General features: G+C 43.7%; 1 protein-coding gene across 5 annotated transcripts in view; it reads right to left on the reverse strand.

Moving 5' to 3' along the window:
- Positions 1-23,182, reverse strand: part of KCNQ2 (potassium voltage-gated channel subfamily Q member 2) — a 123,362-nt gene that overhangs the window by 32,211 nt on the left and 67,969 nt on the right. For 4 of the 5 annotated variants that reach the window (XM_035122640.2, XM_035122639.2, XM_035122636.2 and 1 more), the window contains exons 9-11: positions 20,066-20,095; positions 12,829-12,897; positions 7,408-7,437 (exon numbers count right to left, since the gene is read on the reverse strand). In XM_035122640.2, the coding sequence (XP_034978531.2) occupies positions 7,408-7,437; positions 12,829-12,897; positions 20,066-20,095 (129 nt within the window). The remainder of the gene's footprint in view (positions 1-7,407; positions 7,438-12,828; positions 12,898-20,065; positions 20,096-23,182) is intronic. The other variant, XM_035122638.2, reaches the window with a different exon arrangement.

The following is a 23,182-nucleotide window of genomic DNA, read 5'->3' on the forward strand; positions in this document are numbered from 1 at the left end:
TCAATCAAATTAGCATTTATGCATGACCCAGAACTGCCAAAGCTCTGCCACTATTGCTCCTTCTCTCTGTGGAAACGTGTGGTTCAAATGTCTGATGTGATGTCACTGAGCTTTACACCTCCCTCCTCTGGGGTCGCAAAGATGCAACATCTCTTACAACATCTGGTTTGGCCCAACGACCCACCTTCCTTTCTCTTCTTGTCCGCCCCAAATGAGCTGTTTTAATAAGTCAAGAGGGCACACCCTGAGAGCCGGCTCAGTACCATTAGCAACCTCTCAGCCAAATTTAAAATGCAGAAGGGGGTAGCCTCTTTGGCTTGCGCTGGGAAGGGGGCAGGGAGAAAGGGAACCTGGCAGCGTAACGCTTCCATTCCAGTACCGGAAGGGATGTTGAGCATCGCTCCTTCTGCTCGGCAGCCTCTGCTGCAAGTTCAAACAGAATCCGCACTCTCTTTCTCAAGAACGCCCGGCTCCATTTTCCTGGCAAAGCACCAGAGGTGTCTCTTCTTGAAAGAACAAGACCACTCATCAAATACAGTAGGGTAGGGGGTTTCCTGGCACAGGGCCAGACTAACATAGAGATTCTGCGAGTCTCCTGCAGGCACCCCAATAATACGAGGGGTTTAAAAACAAATGGAAGGGCTGCCTCTGTCATTTGACATTTTCATCAACAGCCCGACCACAAGTCCATCCGCAGCTCCTTCTGCCCCCAATCTCTGGAGGGAATAGTTAAAACCTTAATCTACAGCAGGCATCCCCAAACTTCGGCCCTCCAGATGTTTTGGACTACAATTCCCATCTTCCCCGACCACTGGTCCTGTTAGCTAGGGATCATGGGAGTTGTAGGCCAAAACATCTGGAGGGCTGTAGTTTGGGGATGCCTGATCTACAGCATCCCCTGCCAGGAACCAGAATTCTCTGCTAAACACAACCCCATGTATCCCTATTAATTTTCCTATGCTGATGAGACTGCCATTTGAAATGATTGTAGAACTTTTTGAGCAAACCCAAGCTACCTAAGATTATCACCAATTTGGTGGAGGGGGGTGTCAGTTGCCCTGTGGTGTTTCATCTTCACCCCCACCCACCCCCACAATTTTACATTATTATTAATTTAAATTGCATTTGATTTACTAAGCTGGGGTTAGCTAACATGGCGTCCTCCAGAAGCTATTGGACTACAACTCCCATCATGCCTGACCACCAACCATGCCAGCTGGGGGTGATGGGAGTTGTAGTCCACTCACATCTGGACAGCACCATGTTGGCAACCCCTGCGCTAAAAGCAATCTGCCCCTACTGAAACGGATGGGGAAAGGGAAACTACCATACAATAGCCAGCCCAAGAGATTTTGGCACCTGAGGCAAACTGCAAAATGGCACCCCTCTCACCACCAAGGAAGAAAGGGTGAGTGGAGATCTACATTGGGAAGATGGGAGGAATAAAGATCTATATGAGGATCTACTGCACCGGCCGCCTCATCTCACCTCATGGGAGGGCTGGCCCTGCACTGAAGATAAGTGGCATCCATTCTGTCCCCAGCAAATTCTCAAAATAGGGCAAGGGAAATCTTAGAATTCAATTTATATGTGATCATATCACTTCAGGAGCACAGAAGTAGACCTTTCTATTTGGAGTGGGCGAGTGGTAATATCCTGCACGTTCTCTACCTGTCTTAAGTTAGTTAAGTCCATTGACTTCAGTGGGTCTACTCCAAGTAAACTACCATGCACTGTTTTTGGGATGTGGTACTAATGTGATTAAGTTCAAAGGCCAATTAAGAAATGCTAACCTGAACTCAATCCATTTTCGAACACACAGTGCGGTCACACCTTGCACGCATTTAACATGTGCAATTTCAACTTTATGCACTTGAAGTTCGGCTGATTGAAATCACACAAATAAAAGGCATGGAAGGTGGAGAGCTTAAAAGGCCTTCTTTTTTTCCACAGGGTTTTCCCAACATGGAAGAGCTTTTAAGCTGTCAGATTTGCTTACTGGGCTGTGGGAGGCTCTCGCAAGATCTCAGATGGCACCATGATAGTGGTGAGACCAGAAGAAACAATGAAGCCGGTGTGCTTCTTCAGGAAATGACAGGGAAAAGAGAGGAGAGCAGCAGTAGATGGTGCTGCTCGGGGCCATGAGAAGCAGTGCAAGTCTACGGGGGGTGGGGAGCCAGGAGTGTGACAGCTGCAGCCAAGCAACTTGGGGACCACACAGAAAGAGATTAGGGGCTACATAAAGCCCACAGTCTGCGGGGTGGGGACCCCTGCTGTAGAGGGAAACCACCTGGGTGCGCGCACACACACTCCGGCCCACCGCGGCGTCTGTGGGACCGTGAACTGGTCCAAGCCACAAAAACTTTGCCGCCCCCTGCACTATATGGTGAGCGCAGAGGGTTGAGAGTGTGTGTGAGCTAATGGACAGAATGCCACACTGTCAGTTTGCAATTTCTTTTTGGTACAGAAAGTACTGGCTTAAAGTGTAGAGATCTTTCCTATTCTATTCAACTCAAGAGGGTTCTGGAAGCTTCTCTGTGTGATACAAGCTGGTGCAAGCTGGAAGTTTCTGGCTAACAAGCAAGCTTCTGTTCCGCCTACAAAGAAGCAGAAGGTTCCTGATGTTTTGGTTATTCCTTCAGAGAAGCTGAGTACAACTGGTTTAAACTGGTTCTGTTATCTCTTTCACTCAAGGTTATGCTGACTATAATAACAGACAGCAAAGACCTCCGGTGTTGTGAACAGAAAAATCTGGCAACCTTATAGCAACACATCAGGCTAATAATTTGATTACAGTGGTACCTCGGTTTATGAACACAATTGGTTCCGGAAGTCTGTTCACAAACTGAAGCGTTCATAAACTGAAGCGAACTTTCCCATTGAAAGTAATGGAAAGTGGATTAATCCGTTCCAGACGGGTCCGCGGAGTACTCAACCTGAAGCGTACTTAACCCGAAGCATAGGTGTAATTGGTTCCGGGAGTCTGTTAATAAACTGAAGCGTTCATAAACTGAAGCGAACTTTCCCATTGAAAGTAATGGAAAGTGAATTAATCCGTTCCAGATGGGTCCACGGCGTTCATAAACCGAAAATTCAGAAACCGAGGTGTTCATAAACCGAGGTTCCACTGTACAACTAAACTGTACAGCTACTAAATTGTATCTTCATTCAAATAAAGTGGCATACAATTTATACAAGGTAACACCAACTAATGTAACTTAAGCGAATTTCCCAAAGTAGGGGATTTTTTGGATGGCGTATCAAATGGAGAATAATTCAAGTTTGAGGCAACATGCCTTCCAAAATAAGTAGCCTATAAAGTCCCAACCACAGCACAGATGTGCCTGGTTATATAGACGACCTATTCACTGAATCAGTGAAAGCTGAACCATTTGCAACTTATGTAGCCTCTAGGCACCCCCAAACACCCTCCAGATGTTTTGGCCTACAACTCCCATGATCCCTAGCTAACAGGACCAGTGGTTGGGGAAGATGGGAAGTTTGGGGGTGCCTGCTCTAGGACCTCTTATTTGCCGAGGAACAAAGTTTGAAATACAAAGTTTGAAATAGTCGGTTATCCAGGAAGTACTGTCCTGCTCCTGCCTCTGGAACACCAACACACTGCTAAATATATGAATAAGATACAATTTAGTAGCTACATAAAGTGTTGTAATCAAATTATTAGCCTGACGTGTTGCTTTTAGGTTGCCAGACTATAATAATAGGCCAGAAGGAGCCTGGGTTTCACTTTCTGTCGCTCTTTCCTTCTAGTGTGGGGTTCTCTACATAGTATGCTTGGTGTTGAGGTTTTAGTCTTATTATAAGTTTAAATTAAGTATGCTGCAACTAGATTTCTTATGGACTCTGCCGATCCTGAAGGTGTATGGATTTGTGACCATTATGTTCATTTGCCTTCAGTAAACTCTGCTGGATGAAGAACTGATTGCCTCTGGTCTAATTTTTTTTTAAAAAAAAAAATCCTGCAACGTTTTTATGTTTTCACTCTGCTAACTACACATTGGGGTCGCCTCTGGATCCATATGAGCAGAATTCATGACACACACTTGGATGGAGGAAACCTGGGTCCAAATGCCTCACTAGGTGGCCCTGGGCTGGTCAGTTTCTCTTGGCCTGGCCTCTCTCACAGGGTTCATGTGAGGACAACAGAGAGGAAAGAGGAGAGGAAGGAGCTAGACTTCTTGGAGGAAAGGTGAGATAAATCCACAGTCAATAAATAAAGCGCAAAAACTACCAGACTGGAAAAAGGTAGGTCAGGGAATAGCTGTATCATCCCTAGGAGCTGTTTGAAGTGCATCCAGTGCTGACTCTAGGTAGACCCCCGGTGGCGTGGTGCGCTGGTGCACCAGGGCGCCGGGCCGGTAAGCAACCATGCTGCGCCCTGCGAGGGCGGGGGCGCCGGAGCGATCTCCGCCCCTCAGCGCCAGGGCGCGCAATCTGCTCGAGACTGCCCTGAGTGCATCCACCCACAAGCTCAGCCTGGCACATTGACAAGAGTAGTTTTCTACGCTTAACTTGTCTCCCAGGTTGCTAACTCACTGGGGTATCGCACTTGTGCAAAAAAAAAAAAGGCAGGTGTGATGTCCACAGCCCTGCCACTACTCATGCTGGCTAGGGCAGAAGGGGTTACAGGTAGGTAGCTGTGTTGGTCTGACGTGGTCAAAACAAAAAAATAAAAAAATATCCTTCCAGTAGCACCTTAGAGACCAACTAAGTTTGTCATAGGTATGAGCTTTCGTGTGCATGAACAGTGGAGAAGCCTGAATTGGGTCCATTGTTGTCACACGAGGGCTGGATTTTCTGGATCCTGTGCTGGCGCAGTCCCTCATCCCCCAACACCGTTTCAGGGGTGTTTCTGTTGGCTAGTGCCAACAGGAATGTCACTGGTGGTAGCTCCCACCCCACCCGACATTTCAGCGAGCACATTGCATGCTTCTTCTTAGAAGAGCTTCTCCACCAATGGTGGAGTTCTTCCAACAGTGGAGGCCAGCAGAGCTGGGCAAGGCTGGGTCAGAAGGACGTCATCCAAGCTCCCTCCAGCACAGCAGATCCTGGGCTTGGATTGCTCTGCCAATTTTGAGATGAGCAACTGAATCATGTTAGTATAAAGGGGTTGGGGAGGAAGACGCATGAACTCCTTGGAGGAATTGTCAGATATACAGCTAATAAATGAATGAACTTGTCACCCTGCTAGTCTTGTAGCTGGAACATACAGGCATCTGTTGCAAACTGTTGCTTGAAATTATTAAATCACCTGAAAATATTGAATGTCTGTGGCAGAAAGCCAACCTAGACTTTAACACAGGCAACATTTTCCTCATATCCTCATAATGTCGGGGGGGGGGAATGTACGGTGTCATATTGTCAGGATCAGTCCCCCCACCTCTTGTAAGCAGCAGCCAATGAAGCAGAGCAGCAGAGGGAAACCTTGAACCCGATGCAACAATACACTGCATTTCTTTTAACTAAACATTGCTGGAGAAACACAGGTTGATACACTCATATAGCAAGCAATTAGTTAGGCCCACAGATTTCTCTGAAACTCTTCTCTCCAAACAGTTCTACAAATATTTAGTATTCCCAGAGATTCTAAACCCAGGTGAATAACCAACTGATTATCTGGTTTTCGCTGCAGTTTTACCTGTGTTCCAAAATCCTATATCAAAACTGAACAAAATCTCTAACCAGAGTCAGTAGCTAAGAGCGATGTTTAACTAAGCTTTCCTCAAACTAGACCCATTGAAACTAATGACTGAGTTAGGTCCATGAATTTCAGTGGGTCTAAGAAAAAAATTAGTTGAATGCCACCCAAACCAGCACCATATGAACCCAGAACTACACAGTTCCTGCAAGACTAACTTTTTAGGAGCTATTGCAAGATTTGCAAAGTAAAGAAATGGAGTACAGTGTTAACATCTCATGTGGGAACAATGCTATGTCTCAAAGCTCAACATATACCCATCAGATGAACCTCCAAAACGGACTTTCCTCTTCAACATCATGTCAGCTACTATTGTGCACCGAGCTGTCTTAAAACTAAAGCACACTTTCAGTCCGTAGATATCTGCCTGGCAGAACACTAGCTTTCTTGATTGAGAATCAAATCTGAAAACATTGTAAATAAGCTACGGCAGGGAGAACCAATGTGGTTTCCAGATGCTGGTTGACTACAACTCCCATCAGCCCTTGCCAGCACAGTCAATGTTCAAGGGTGATGGGAGATGAAGCACAGCAACGTATGGAGGCCACCATGTTGCCTACCCTTGATCTATAGACTTTGGTGATTCTGCAACATACCTGACAGATCTAACACTCGCAGAACGTGTAAGTCGCCATTGGTTGCAATGCATGAATAGCATCACAGTAACTAAAGTGCCCTTTTGCAAGCCTGACAAGTAGAAAACTCCTCTACCTGCCTTTGCTATGGAGATGATGGCACCACCTCTGCTTGGTCCCTAGCCCAAAAGGTTACTAGCAGGGAGGCAATTCATGGTTCCTCCACCCTCCATCAGTGCTACAGAAGTAGCAGCAGAGCACTGTTATCCTTACCAGCACAGCTGCACCAGGAGATGCTCAGGTGCCAGGTGTGACAGAAGCCAACAGAGGACCAGCATCATGCCTGACCCTCGGCAACGCAGTGAGCCCCAGCTTCCACAATCAGAATGTAAATGTGGAAATGCCAATGTGTGTGTTTTTAAGCGCAATGGGGAATGTACTTTGTTTTTTATTGACCTGTACTAGCCAGATGTCTCTACAAAGAGGGGCTCGTACATTTTCCTCTCTCTCTCTCTGCCAAGGTGGGAATCTACTTGCTGTAAAACGATGATGTGTGACAAATGTTGGTGGGTACATGAATATCCTTTCTTTCATTACTGTCATGACCAAAAGAAAGGCAGAAATATACAGGGGAGGGGAGACGGGAACGTGGAGAATGACCACCACCTCTTTATCACACAATTCGGGAAAGGCAAGTTGAAAGGGGCTCCTTTTGTTTTCCACATGGGGATAATAGCTCTTTCCCAGGTTTTTCAATCCATTTCTGATGGATATACATGCCACATCTCAGCCTTAGTTCTGATGCTGCCGCAGCAACCCACTCCAGAGACTCCACTCAGTCAAATGGCGTGTTGCCATTGGAAAGAAGGGAAAATAATCAAGGGGCCATCTTTACGGGCATTTACAAGGCATGCGGACATCATCGGTCTCATCATTGCAAGCACGTCGAAGGTTTACAATGTTTATTTGAATGGCTCTCAGCTCCTTGTCGCCACGAGCATCAACACGCATGACACAAAGGAACGGAAACTCGGAGAAAGGGAGAGAGAGAGAGATAGAGAGATAGAGAATAGTGAGAATGCATGGGGATGAATTCTCTGAAAACATACAGACCTTGGAGATGGCTCAGGCTGCTGCTCTTTCCTTAAAACAGAAGCAAAAGTCGATTAGCAGTGGAGTCAGGCAAAAGAGGGAGAATTGTACTGTATTCACAGTTGAAGACAAAGAGGAGAAGATGGTGACAAGGCGGGGGGGGGACTATGGGGCACACAGAGATATTCAACGTAGAAGCAGCTCGTCAGATGTGGCAGAGTGGTTTTGCTAGCTTTCCGGCAGGTGGGTTACTCTTGCTTACTGAGAGGGAGAGAAGGAGGAGCGAGGCAGCAGGAAAGTTGGTGCGGTGCAAATGCAACGGCAGGCACACCAGAATTGGCTCCGCTCCTGTGTCTGCACCACACCAACTTCCCCGCCGCTTTGCCCTTCCTCCTCTCTCACCCGGTAGGCAACAGGTAGCCATCTGGAAACTGGCACTGCGGCTCCATCCCGCCCAGCGAGTCGGTACTTGCGCACAAAACAAGACTGAAACAAAAGATTGAAGCACATTTCAGAATCAGACTCTTTGAACCATGGGGTTGGATCAAGGTGACTGGTTTTTGTTTTTGTTTTTTAATAGAGTCATGCTCCTTCTCAGTATACCAGGCTAGAAACATCACAAGGGAGCTGTTCCCTCTAACGCTCACGCTTTCATGTAACAGCTTGAAAATAGCTCCACTTAAGACTGATCCACATTTCTGTGTGATGCACTTGCAACATAGAAACTTCGCTCTCCCAACAAAGTCACACAGAAAAAGAGAATAATCCATGAATTTATGGACCAGACAGACAGAGCAACACTTAACATGTTAGAGGTGGCCTCGTCTGGATTACACAGTCTTGTGGACTGAATCAAGAAGACATCGTCAAAGTCACAGTCACTTCAGGGTGAGCTCTGCTTCCCTCCCCCCTCAAAAAGAGAATATAGAATTTGTAAAGTTTTAGAAGAAAACTTTCAAGAAATCTTTGGTGGAAAGAGGACAGGTGGCATATGTGCAATAAAACACTCCAAAATCGCCCTGCACAAAAACAGAAATTGCTTCAAGCAATGAAGGAAGGCCAAAGGAGAGAAGAGTCAAAAACTGATTTCAAACAGAGAATATATTATAGCAAATAAAAATTCCCAATGCATATCGCCAATGCATTTTCTTCAATGGCGATAGTTCTATATAGTTTCCTGTTTCAACCAAGAGCTGCCAAGAGTTCTGGTTTTCAAGTGAAATGTCTCTCAAAGGAATGTCAGGAGACTCACAGAGATAGACTGCCCTTGAAAAAAAACACATTGGGGGAAAACACATTATTTCAGCTAATTATTAATTTGGCACCTGCTGAAGTTTGTGTCTATCCTTAAAAAAACCCAAAAACAATTATACTCTCTTCTTTTTATTTTCCTAGTTGAGGTAACTCTCTTAGCAATATTGTAATAGACTTTGGCAGAAAAACAAAACTTTTCCTTAATGCATCATTATTTCGGCTTCCTTAACTTTCCTGAAGAACCAGTTTAATAAACTGTACCTCTTAACTAAAGTCTTCATTGCTATAATCTCATGGAAGTATATTAATATGAAAACATGAGTTATATCCACGCTTCTTCTTTTTTAAGAAGCCGGCTGATCTTTACCCCTTGCAATCTGTTTTTACCTAAGCTATATTTGTGTCAAGTCAGTGTTTTGAAGCCACAAGCAAGGTCAGACATACACTTGCCACACATTTGCAAACTCAGGAAAAGTAACATATGGTTCACATATGGAGGTCAAGAGAAAGAAACTCAATTGTGGCCTAAAAGTCATAGGATTTATTCTGAAATTCTTCAGAAGCTGGGAAATGAATATTATTTCCAGGTCATGGCTGGGAATTTTTGTAAAGTCAATAGTCCATGGTTTAAAGTGTATTCATTTTAGTTCTTTTCTTTGTTGGCCATCCCATAGGAATCAAATACAGTGGTACCTCTGGTTACGAACTTAATTTGTTCCGGAGGTCCGTTCTTAACCTGAAACTGTTCTTAACCTGAAGCACCACTTTAGCTAATGGGGCCTCCCGCTGCTGCCGCGCGATTTCTGTTCTCATCCTGAAGCAAAGTTCTTAACCCGAGGTACCGTGTTTCTCCAAAAATAAGACACCGTCTTATATTTATTTTTCCTCAAAAAAACAACACGGTGGCTTATTTTCAGGGGATGTCTTTTTTTTTAATTAAGTATGGTACAGTTCAACCTACAAGGTTAAACTACCTATCACTATGGCTTATTTTCGGGGTATGGCTTATTTTCGGAGAAACACAGCACTACTTCCGGGTTAGCAGAATCTGTAACCCAAAGTGTTTGTAACCCGAGGTACCACTGTAGAGGGAATTTAGATAGCAGCTAGGTTCTTCCACCAGAACCTCCGGTCGGAAAGAAAACACATTTCTGCATTTAAACCTCTCCTCTTTGGGACAGCTCAGAAAGATCATGGGGGCGTGAGATTTTTGTAAATTAAGAAATGCATGTTCCCTAGACTCCCTTAGAAAACAATCAAAATGTTTTTAAGTTCATAAGTTGAGGTACCACTGTATATCGCCAGCTAAACATGACAATATACTGATGTATCACATTGTCTGAAAGAAGGATTTACTATGTAGAGACAAACAGGGCAATGTCCCAGAAACTGCTTCTAATTAAGGGTCTTAAAAGGGATACATTTTTACTTACCTTGACATATTGTTACAACTGTTATTTTATTGTACAGGGCCGGCAGGAATCATGAGAGAAGGGGTGACCGGCTTCACGGTTTTTCCCTTATCACGATTTGTTACATAGTGCACAGACACGTTGTGATTCGTGATACGTCGCCATGTCAAATACAGTGGTACCTCGGTTTATGTTTTTTTTAAAAAAAATAAATTTTTATTCCATTTTCCAAATTTGACAAATTAATATAAAAAAAACCAATCTTTTATACCAAACATCTTATGTTTTCATCTTTTACCATGCTCCGCCGAGCTATGACTTCCCCCCCTCCCTTCATACGGGTTTCTTATTAAATCTCTTTTTTGCAGTTCCTTTTTAACTTATTGATCAATTCGTAGGATTTATTTCAATCCTGCGAGAGTTTTTAACGATCTACAGTTTTTCTCCATGTAGTCCACATATTTACTCCAGTCCTTTTGAAACCCTGTCTCCCCCTGGTCACGGATCTTGCAAGTCAATCTAGCAAGTTCAGCATAGTCCATCATTTTTGTCTGCCACTCCTCAATTGTAGGTAATTCCTGTACTTTCCATTTTTGGGCTAGCAAAGTCCTAGCCGCGGTTGTTGCATACATAAACAGTATTTGATCTTCTTTTCTAATCTCTCCTCCCATTATTCCTAACAAAAATGCTTCCGGTTTTTTTGGAAAAGTATATCTAAACATCTTTTTCAATTCATTATATAACATTTCCCAAAATCTTTTGACTTTTTCGCATGTCCACCACATATGATAAAATTCACCATCTCTCTCCTTACATTTCCAGCATACTTTATCACTCATTCTATACATTTTAGCTAATTTAACTGGGGTTAAATACCATCTATACATCATCTTATATACATTTTCTTTTAAGGCAGTACATGCTGTAAATCTTAAGGTTTGATTCCATAATTTCAACCACGCGTCATATTCAATATTATGCCCAAGGTCCTTTGCCCATTTGATCATCACCTCTTTTGTTAACTCATCTTTTGTATACCACTCTAACAACAGATCATACATTTTTGCCAAAAGCTTTGTTTTGCCTTCTAGCACTTCTATTTGAAATTTGGATCTTTTGTCCTCAAAACCTATTTTTCTGTCCTCTCTAAGCACGCCATTTATTTGATGATATTCTATCCATCCTGTTAATACTCCTTTGATTTCATCAAAAAGTTTTAATCTCCATCCTTTTTCAGTTTTTGTCAAGATTTCCTCATACGTGGCCCGCCTCCCCTCCATATTTACTTTCTTAACTGTTAATACCTCCACTGGTGAAACCCACCATGGTGTTTTGGTCTCTAACAGCCTTTTATTTCTTTCCCACACCTCGTACAGAGATCTTCTTATCACATGGTTCGTAAACCCTGTATGAGATTTCTTTTTATCATAACATAAATATGCATGCCATCCAAATCTATTATTAAAACCTTCCAAATCTAGCAAGTCCGTGTTCTTTAGAGTTATCCATTCTTTTATCCAACAGATACAAGATGCTTCATAATAAAGTCTCAGGTCTGGTAGAGCGAATCCGCCTCTTTCTTTCTTATCTACCAAAATTTTATGCTTTATTCTAGGCTTTTTCCCCTGCCAGACAAATCTTGACAAGATCTTTTGCCATTCTTGAAATTGCCTTGTACCCTTCACAACAGGTATAGTTTGAAATAGGAATAACATCTTAGGTAATATATTCATCTTTATTGCTGCAATTCTTCCTAGGAATGACATTTTCATATTAGTCCATCTTTCCAGGTCTTTCTTTATTTCTCTCCATACTTGTTCGTAATTATCACTATAAAGATTAATATTCTTTGCTGTCATCCATATTCCCAGGTATTTTACTTTTTTAGCCACGTCGAATCCATATTTTAACTGTAATTCCTGTTTTTCTTCTTTCGCCATATTCATTGCCATAACCTTTGTTTTTTGTCTATTTAATTTAAATCCTGCAAGTTGGCCAAATTTCTCCATTTCTTCTATTGCTTCTGCAACACTTTCCTTTGGATTTTCCAATGTTAAAACTAAATCATCTGCGAAGGCTTTCACTTTAAATTGTTTTGTACCGACTTTAATACCTCTGATTGTCGATAGGTCTCTTAGTCTATTCAGTAATATTTCCAGGACCATGATGAATAATGGTACCTCGGTTTATGAACACAATTGGTTCCGGAAGTCTGTTCATAAACTGAAGCGTTCATAAACTGAAGCGAACTTTCCCATTGAAAGTAATGGAAAGTGGATTAATCTGTTCCAGACAGTCCGCGGAGTACTTAAATTGAAGCGTTCATAAACTGAAGCAAACTTTCCTATTGAAAGTAATGGAAAGTGGATTAATCCGTTCCAGACGGGTCCGCGGAGTACTCAACCTGAAGCGTACTTAACCCAAAGCATGGGTGTAATTGGTTCCGGAAGTCTGTTCATAAACTGAAGCGAACTTTCCCATTGAAAGTAATGGAAAGTGAATTAATCCGTTCCAGATGGGTCCGCGGCGTTCGTAAACTGAAAAATCGTAAACCGAGGTATTCATAAACCGAGGTTCCACTGTATTATGAAACCGTTAGCATGATGTGGACTTCAAACCAATTTTGGATGATGTATCAATACATCGCCCAGTCCTAACACACACACACACTGCATGTTCACATAACACATATAAAGGGTGCCTGTGGAAGGAGTCTAGTGTTGCCTATGACACTTTCTTTGGGGGAGTGGGCTGGATCCACGACCCTCTAACTCACCTGAAAGTCAGTCCAGATTTGCTCTTCAGGTTCCTCAGCAGCTCCAGCTGGTTCAAAGGCGGGATGAGCCTAAAACGGAAGAAGGAGAAATGAGAGGAGGAAAATTCAGACTGAGACAAGAAGCCGAGCATTTCAACTTCTTGTTCTTGAAACTCCTTCCCTCCCCTGCAAGTCTGCCTTGGGAGTACAGAAGGAGAGAGACAGCTTTTAATAGCTTAGGCACCCCAAAAGCGTGGGGGGGGGGTTGAGATAAAAATAGCAAAATGGGGATGGGGAAGGCTATCCCCCTATTCTCTTGGCTTTAAACTCCTGAAGAGAGGAGGAGGAGGACAGCAAGGATTAATTAAACCTGAACACAGCAGTCAGCGGTGTGTCACACTGCTGTTTCTCAGGAGGCACGGCTGACAGCGAAGCTTTCCCACCCTGTCCTCAGTTTTCAGAGCCTTCCCTTTACCATACCTGCCAAGTTGCTGTCGGAGAAATAAGGGACCGGGCGGAAGTAGCAGACCGGAAGTAGCGCTGCCGACATTTTGGAACTGGGCGGAGCATGCTCAGAAGTGACTTTTGATGCTGCTTTGCCCAGTTCCAAAATGGGCCGCGCCAGAAGTCGCACTGCAGCCATTTTGGAACTGGGAAGAGCAGCATCAAAAGTCGCTTCTGAGCATGCTCCGCCCAGTTCCAAAATGGCCGCCGCACCAGAATAAACCAGGAAAAAATCCGTTTTTTCAGCTAGGAACAGCTGGAAAAACGGGGATTTCCCAGGGAATACAGGAGACTTGGCAGCTATGCCCTTTACATGACAGTTGCCTCGGGGGTCCATTTGGCCTCTGGAGCTTCCTTCCGCCTAAGCCTCCTAAGCTCTTCCTTGGACTTCAAGGCTGACAGAATCCTGGTGGTGTCCATAGGATTGAGTGTGATAAAGAAAAGAGTCTTCAAGTGTTGAGGATGGAACCTACAGAGTCCTCAAATGGTATTTTTTATGACATCTGGCTTCTACATTAAGACTACATCAGGGCTGGAATCAGCTGTAGTTTTGCCTGCACTCTTATTCAGAGCTCTGAGGGCCAAACTACATGTTACACTCAACACAACTTTTTTTTTTTTTACTAAACACTATCTCCATGTATTATGTGGGGGGGGGGGAGCATTTTCTTCCTGATCATAGCTGGGGAGGGAGAGATTAAGCCTCACCTCTTCCCAATCAGAATAACAATTGGGGCTTCCTTCACCCCCAAATCGAGGGGAAACAGAAGACGGAGCTGCATTCTCCTGTGAGGAAAGGCTGCAAGACTGGGGCTTCAGGGTTTGAGCGGGGAAATGAGAATAAAGGGAGACATGATTAAGGGGAATTATGCATTGTGTGGAGAAAGAGGGTAGGTATTTTTCTACTTCTCTCATAACACTAGATATAGTAAAGGTAAAGGGACCCCTAGCCATTAGGTCCAGTCATGACTGACTCTGGGATAGCGGCACTCATCTCGCGTTATTGGCCGAGGGAGCTGGCGTACAGCTGCCAGGTCATGTGGCCAGCATGACAAAGCCACTTCTGGCAAACCAGAGCAGCGCACAGAAATGCCGTTTACCTTCCTACTTGGAGCGGTACCTATTTATCTAATTGCACTTTGACGTGCTTTCGAACTGCTAGGTTGACAGGAGCAGGGACCGAGCAACAGGAGCTCACCCTGTCACAGGGATTTGAACCCACCAACCTTCTGATCAGCAAGCCCTAGGCTCTGTGGTTTAACCCACAGCGCCACCTGCGTCCCACTAGATATAGTAATGACCGCCAAATCAGATAGTTCTAAAAGGGGGTTAGACCAATGCATTTGATAAGGCTATCAAAGGCTAGAAGTCATGCTATCTCTATGCTGCCTCTACAATCTAGCAGTTGCTATGGGATAATTGCAGGAGAGGACTGTGTTGTATTCATATCCTGCTTGTGGGCTTCGCAGAGGCATAAGCAGCATATCCAAAAACAAAATGTTGGACTAGATAATCTAACAACTACACTACACTGGCTTCCTAGAGTACTTCTGCTATGGGGCAGCTCTATAAATTAAGTCAGTGAATAAATATGGAGAAAGCAGAATGCCCCTTAGAGAAAGATCTGAAATATTTTCCTGAAAGCTTGAATTTGTTTTATTCTGGGTGGTTTTATGGGATGTTTCAATGTGTTGTCAACCGCTTTGAGATGTTTTCTTCACAATCTAAAGCAGCATAGAAATGAAAATAATAATAATAATAATAATAATAATAATAATAATAATAATAATACAGTCTTTGGCCCGATCCAGCAGCCCTCTTCTTATATTTTTACAAGTGCTTAATGTGTGGTTTGACTCTTAAGGTAAAGAACGGAAACTCTGCCTTGAAACTAGAAAATATGGGCTGTAGTGGCCTTGGCAACTAGTGGTTGCCAAGCAACAGAGCCTGAGGCCTTCCTTCTTACTGGCAGCACTGGGTCTTTACTGGTGGTTGCTGGGCTACATAGTTGGACTGAAGTCCTCTCTCCCCGCTTCTGCTTGTTGCTAATAAAACTAATTCTGGCCATAATCAGGGCAAAACAGGTTGTAGAAATCCAGATATGTGACAATAAGTGTAGACTGGAATCCAGTATTAGTAATACAGTATACCCAGTGCTATATTTTTCTAGAAAAAGAGGTGCCGGAACTCACCATGAACACCTCCCTCGTTCTCTTAGAATAGCAATGGTGCCCAAACTGAGTTCCGGTGAGTTCCGGCTGGAAAAAAAAGCCCTGAGTATACATTATTTTCAGGCAGAAATTAATTGGGAAGGGTTTTGAGGGGCAGTTCTCAAGCAGATTTTTTTTTTTTTTTTGCTTCAGTTCCCTTGCAAAAATGCTCATGTTCACCATTCCCAATATTGATTTTATTGCGCAGACCAAAACATGGAAAGCATCAAATTTGCCAAGTTGGACGTTATTGCCTTACATAATTCAAGGCTTTGATGCATCCCTCAAAAATTAATGTGGGAAGAGAGACAACATGCCCAAGAGCTCTCTTGTTTTTAATTTAGCCTGGACAGCTCTGTCGTTGCATGCTTGGACTCAGCGATATTTTAATACCCTCTCTTTTTCCGGAAGAGGTGTCACCTTGTTGGAAAGGAGCATGCTTCACTTAAATAACGAGGCACAAAGATTTAAACCATCAGGATGAAAACACAGTGCATGCAGCCCAACACAATCAAGTCTTCGAATTCCTGCCTGGTTCATTGACTTCATTATGCACATCACTCATGGGAAGCTAAAAGTCGTCATTAAGATGGACAACCTGCTCTTCGACTGCAGTAGCGTGTAAAATAGGATACCAGTTGCTCACTGCCCATAGCAAAAGGGAAACACAGGTGGCTAATTACTGAGAAGCACACACATCATTAAGGGAAGGTCAGTAACACTGGGCCATGCCTCAAAGCGATCAGCTAACGATACCGTACACAAAAAACACAAGAATGGGTTGAACGAAACAATACACACTCCCACAAATGCACACGTGCACACACCACAAAGGGTTAATTTTATTTGTTACACAAGAAGCAGCTCCAAGGGCAGGGGAGAGGGGGGGGAGAGGGGGGTGGGTGGAGGAGAGCAGCTCAAAGAAAGAGTTCAGAGTGGAGAAAGGTTGTGAAGGAATGGAAATCAGAGCCAGGTGCAAGGCTATTTTGAAGACTATTCGTACAATGTCAATAGGAAGCTGCCTCCTACTCCTGCGCATATATTTTGTGGGATGAGCACAGCTACTTACCCATTTTAGAGCGGGGAAAACAATGCAGAGAGAGGAACACGGCTGCTCCTGGCAGATGGAAGTGGCTAAAATGGTGCAAGGCTCATCGACTGTTGCAGCACAACCTACGAACGGGTTGCGACCTTACCTAAAGTGAGTTGCACCAATGAAGCCACTAACATCTACCGGAGAGAAAGGCGAGGAGAAAGACAGATGTAATATTTGGAAATGGGGACAAAGCAACTGGATTAGCTTTGCCCCCCCAAAAAGTGATTTATTTATTTTTTAAACAGGCGGCAGGATGGACATAGAAACAAGAGGATGTACATTTGCTGCTTAAAAGGGAAAAACAGACAACCTACCTAATCCTAGACAGCCCTGATCCAGGGCTGGAATGTATGTACATCTACAGTGGTATCTTGGTTCTCAAACTTAATCCTTTCCGGAAGTCTGTTCCAAAACCAAAGCGTTCCAAAAGCAAGGCGCCCCTTTGCCATAGAAAGTAATGCAAAACAGATTAATCCATTCCAGACTTTTAAAAACAACCCCTAAAACAGCAATTTAACATGAATTTTACTATCTAACGAGACCATTGGTCCATAAAATGAAGGAAATAATCAATGTACTATAAAATAAATAAGACAGTATTGTAGATGATAAAAAATTATCATCCACACAGCCACAAAAACAAATTAACCAAAAAAAGCCTCAAAAACAAAAACGCAAAATAAATAGCAAAAATTAAGGCGCTAAACTTAATCCGTTCCAGAAGTCCGTTTGACTTCCAAAAAGTTTGAAAACTGAGGCACAGCTTCTGGTTGGTGCAGGCGCCCTGGAAACAATAGCCAATAGCCACATCAGACATTCAGCTTCCAAAAAACATTTGAAAACCGGAACACTTACTTCTGGGTTTTCGGCATTTGAGAACCAAGGCATTTGGGAACCAAGGTATTTGAGAGCCAAGGTATTTGAGAACCAAGGCATTTGGGAACCAAGGCATTTGAGAGCCAAGGTATTTGAGAGACAAGGTATTTGAGAGACAAGGTATTTGAGAGACAAGGCGTTTCAGAAACAAGGCGTTTGAGAACCAAGGCACCACTGCACTATGTTCTTTGCAAAGCAGGGTTTATATTTTGGTGAGAATAGCCCACTGGGTCTTAAATTACAAATATTACATCTGTCTTCATTCAAACAGAAAAGGATTAAGAAAAGAAAAGTGAAAGGGCGAGTGAGATGTGAGAAGAGAGAAAGATAGGTACATTGGTAGGCAGATTTTTTAAAGAAAAAATTGTCCCATGTTGCCAGAAGCTGTTGGCTACCTGTATCACCCATCTTTCCTTCATGACCAAAGGTGTAGATCCAATTCAAACATTACCAAGGTGCCAAGGAAGCAACCAAAATCCCACTTCCCACTTTGCAGTTCTACATCACCTCAATGGCAATGAATTACGTGGGGTTGTGCTGATTACAGCATTCCCCGGCCCCCAAACACCACTAGGGTTGCCAGACTCAATAGTGGACAGGACTTCTGCACCTTTAATTGCCCTGCTCTCTTTTGAATCTGGAAAGCTTAAAGAGAAACCAGAAGACCCTTTGTTTAATTTCCAAGCAAAGGGTCTGCTGGTTTCTCTTTAAGGTTTCCAGACTCAAGGCAATTAAAGGCACAGAAGTCCTGTCCACTATTGAGTCTGGCAACCCTAAACACCACTGATATCCAGCTTTATGGGATGGAACAAAATAAATGAGTGGCCTTCAACTTTTACTCAAAACAGACCTGTTGAAATTAATGAACATGACTAAGTTGGGTCCATTAATTTCAATAGGTCAACGGTGAGTAAAAGCTGAATACCACCCAATCCAGATGACACACACCCCCCAAAATCAAGTCTTTATACATTATCCCAGCTGCACAGAACCTAATAATAAGGAAGTGAATTTCTGGCGGACTAGAAATAAGGACCAGTTTTAATGGAGGTCCATCTGTTTGCTACTTTATACATTCCGCTTTACACAACTTTGCTTTTTAATTTAATCCTCCGCCCCGGGGCATGGTAAATAGAGATAGAGAGGCAAAATCTCTCTTTGACACCAGTAGGAGTTTTGAAATTATTGCTATTAGAGTTGTCAGACCTCCTCCGGCGCTGGTCTGAAGTCACCGGGTTTGCCTGTTCCCCTCCAAGTGGCAAGGGGAGGGTTTGAATAACCAGGTGACATAGATAATACCTTAAAAATGTATATATTAAGCAAACTATGTGTGCAGTTCCAAGCTTCAGACTGGTAGGAGCTGGCTGTAAATTATTGTGTGTCTTGGGGAGCAGTTCTGACCTCCACCGCTCCCTCCCCCAATTAACCTCCATCTCCAGGACTCAGTGGTGGGAGGGAACACATAGAAGGATTGTCCATGACATCACCAGGGTCCGCCTCCCGTGACAGCCCCTGGGGCCACCCCTTGGTCTCAGTTTGGGGCCCTGAAATCTCAGGCTGTGAGATGCTCCTGACCAATCAACCCTTAATTCCTATGTAATATTTATTGGGGGGGGGAGAATGATTATTTTCAAATTGCAGCAGATAGGTGGATGCATTAAAACACCACTGCATGGATTTTGGCCCAATACAGATCCCCATGCAGTTGGTTTTGATTTTGAGAACCTTGACATTACATCACATGACACATTTAGAGTAACATGTAGTTAGGCCCGAAAAGACACAGTAAGAAGGTCCACTGCCTGGCAACTCTCATTAAAAAGAATCTCAGGCAGCGGGCTTTTCCAGTATGCCAGACAGCTGCTTCCAGCTAGAGTAGACAGTATTAGGCTCTATGGACCAATGGCTATAGGGTAGTTCCCGGCATTCAGTGGCTGCATAGAGGACAGAAATAAGAGGATGTGAAGATTGTGTTGGAGGCAGGGAGGAGGTTAGTAGATAAAGGAAATGCAGAGGAGGAAGGAGGAAACAGCAGGAGTGCTATAGAAAGCCATCAACTGACAAAAATGTAAAACACACTTAAAAGGACTGGTGCGAAGCACTGTGCCCAGTTATAAAGCAGGATTGCCCTCACAGCAGTGTCTGCTTATTCATACAGCCACAGGCCAGGTTAATGGTGAAGATCCAGTTCTCCCCTAGATTTTAGGGAAACCCAGTCACCATTTGTAGATGTATAAACACAGGGTGCTTAAAACGTTTGCTGGGAAAAGACAAACTCGTTCAGCCCTCCGTACTCACCAGTTTTCTTCTTAATTTGAAAGAGCCATTTCTCGACCCATTTTTCTATGCAAAGCGATATCTGATACGTTTTGCAGAGAAGGTGCACAGAATCGTAATATTATGTAGGTGTCGGTGCCTGGCTATGTGGCTTTGTCGCCTGCATTGTGCAGAGGGTCTCTCTTTTCATGTGTCTAAAACCAAGCTTAGCAGGGTTCATTCCCAACAAAACAAAACAGAAAGACCACAAGGAGCAACATGACACACGGACTTCAATCCACATGCATCTCCATACCTGGACGCCCCATAGGTTTGCGTTTGTGAGCTTTAGGTTTCGAGTGTTTTCAAAAAAGGGGGGGGAAGGTGGGGTAAGAAAAAAAGAGGACAGGAGAAACCAAAATGGGAGAAACCAAAGGTTTTTTTAAAAAAAGGAAGGTGGGAAGAAAAGAAACAGAACGAAGAAAATTAGCACATGAGCTAAGAGAGTTCCATCGAGCAGGTAAACTCTGAAAGGGGCCTAGATTCAGCATAATATTTTAAACACATAAATCCATCTGTCGTGATGCACACTAGTTTTTGCCTCAAAACTTGTTTCTGGATTATGAGCAATTGGGGTGGGTGTGTTGGGTGCCAATGAAAAATCAGGAGCGCATTTTTTATGCTCCTGTGGCAGCCAAGACTTTGCCTGCTCCACACGTGACATCACATAGGGCATCAGGTAGCTAGCTACAGGTTGGGTAAAACAGCCTCACAGGCCAATTTAGGACCACTATTGGACCGCATTAGGCCTGCAGACCATAGGTTTCCCCACTACTGATGTAGAACATGCAAGAACAAACCGCAGTAAGGTTACAGCAGAGGAAAGGATTCCTGTAAGTGAGCCGATCAACAAACTGTTGCCCAAGGCCAATTCAACCTCACCCTCCAAAATGATCTCCTTTATTACACCCCTCTGCTGTTCCAACATCAATAAAGACCATAAGAATGAGCAAAACCTGCCCACTTACAGCAGATTTGGTGCATGAAGCCAATGTTAAGATTCCCCAAAGGAGTACTCTTCCTCTCAAAGCCATCAGGGTGCCACCATGACCACATCTACGCAGCATCAGCTACCATCTGACATCAGCTTTCTACAAATTCTGATGTTCCAAAGGATCGTCAGAACTGTAGTTTGGGGGGAAAGGCTGAGGATTTCATCATAGCGATTCCTAACCCGCGAACGCATGCCCTCAACAGAGCTACAGCCTCCAAAGTCCCTTGGTGAGGAAGATGTTATTGTTAAACTGGTTTGAACAGGGTAGGTGTGCCCTAAGTAGCTGTGAGTAGCTGGAAACCCCATTCACTGTCCCAATAGTTAGGCTATTAAAATTCAAAAGACCCTGGCGCCACAGCTCAATGATAAAGCATATGTGTTGCATGGGAAAGGTCCCAACTTCTATCCCAGCATCTCAACATATTACATACACTTAACGGGGACCAAAGATGGGCACGTCCACAACTGCAAGTTTGTCCACACTTGTCTATTGAGCACCATTTACAAGTGTCCCTTGGAACATCTCAGGCATGCGCTTAAATGGCCCGAAGGAAGAGGGCAGAACAGGGTGGAATGAAAGCGGTTATCTCTGTAAAAGGATGAAAGCTTCAGCCAGGATGGAGCGCCCAAAGACTCCAATTAACTGGAAGTTATAACCGCAAATTGTGAAAATTGGAAAGCTGTCTTCAACAAACTCGCCAGAAATTCTGCTCACCACACACTGCGAAATTCAAACATTGCCTACGATGGCAGGTGTAATTTTTTTAAAAAATCTGATTTGAAACCACCCAGAACTTTGCACATTTGCATTTAAGCTGATGTACATCAACTCTGCACACCCTGAACAAGATTTGAGTCAAGCAAGCATTTGTCTTTAAACATTCAAATCCTTAGATCTTCAACCCCACCTCTTCCCAGTGTTCTCATCAATTTTCAGCTGGCTCATAAAATCAGTGCAGATGCATGAAAGAATTTGAGCTACTTTGCATATATATATTTTTAATCACAGCTTATTTTGCTCCACACAACATTGTTCTGGTTTGGAATCCCTCGTGACCTTTTCTTACATATTTAGCAACAGCAGAAACGATAAAAAGTTGAGCTAGATGCTCTCTCTGAAGAGATAAACAGGAGACAGGCTTCTACTATATCATGCTACAGGTGGGGGCTCCAACAATAAGACATAAAAATCCCCGCAAACAGAAGATAAGCATGTCAGAAAGAAAGCTAGGCTAAATCCTGATTGGGGGGGGGAGTGCTCCCACCTTCCTTCTGAGGCAGGATAGGCTGAGAAGAGCTTGCTCCTTAAGGAAGCAACAGCATCACTAAAGTTAGACATCCTAGATCTGAGCACAAGGAAATCCAGACCTTCAGGGCAGGATTAAACCAAGGGTTCATCTGGATTTCCTGCATTTCTAGGCACAGGTCCACTCTTTACTGCAGAATTGGAGCAAACAGCAATCTGCAGAAATCCCTAATTGCTGTTTGTTCTGATTCAGCATTAAAGAATGAGTTTTCACAGGGAAAGGAAGGACCACACTGGGAGGGAAACCTGTGTCTAGAAAGCATGGGGGGGTAGTAAGTGTGAATCATAGAATTGTAGAGTTTGAAGGGGCTACAAGGGTCATCTAGTCCAACACACTGCAATGAGGGAATCTTTTGCCCAATGTGGGGCTTGAACTCACAACCCTGAAATTAAGAGTGAGGCCTAAGTTGTTGCATGTGTGGAACAAAGTCCATAAGCACAACAAGACTTCCCACCTTCTCTTCCCCCCTCCCCATAACCTCTAAATCTGCTCAGAAGGGGAATCCCCAGTACATTCCTGTTGCCCGAGCAGACTTTGTTCTGCACATGCATTCCCCACTTAACGCTACATTGAATTGCACCCATAGTATCTGCAGGGAGGAAGGACAGACCTTAGGAAAATACTTTTAATTCTCCAGGTAGAATAAGCAACAGAGCTCTTCTTGTGTCAGTATACACTCTAGATTAATAATAATAATAATAATAATAATAATAATAATAATAATAATTTATTTATACCCCACCCTCCCTGGCCAAGACTTTTATACATCAGGTATAAAAGCAATTGATTCAAATACAACTTAAAAACAGGATTAAAATACAACTAAAATGCAGCCTTATTTCTGTGGAAGCCCAGAATCAAATCTGTTTGGGGGGAGAAAACGTCAAATCTTCACCCAGGCCAACTATCCAGACTGGTCCTATGTGGACCAGAAAAAAAGCTGGGGAAGTCCCCAAATAGGGGTTCCATCACAGAAGGTAAAGGAAAGAGGGGGAGAAAGAAGTCAGATCCCGCAAGGTCCTAGTCGCATGAGACAGAGCGTTCCACCAGGCTGGAGCCAATGTTGAAAAGG

Source organism: Zootoca vivipara, chromosome 7, assembly GCF_963506605.1.
Source record: "Zootoca vivipara chromosome 7, rZooViv1.1, whole genome shotgun sequence".
NCBI lineage: Eukaryota > Metazoa > Chordata > Lepidosauria > Squamata > Lacertidae > Zootoca > Zootoca vivipara.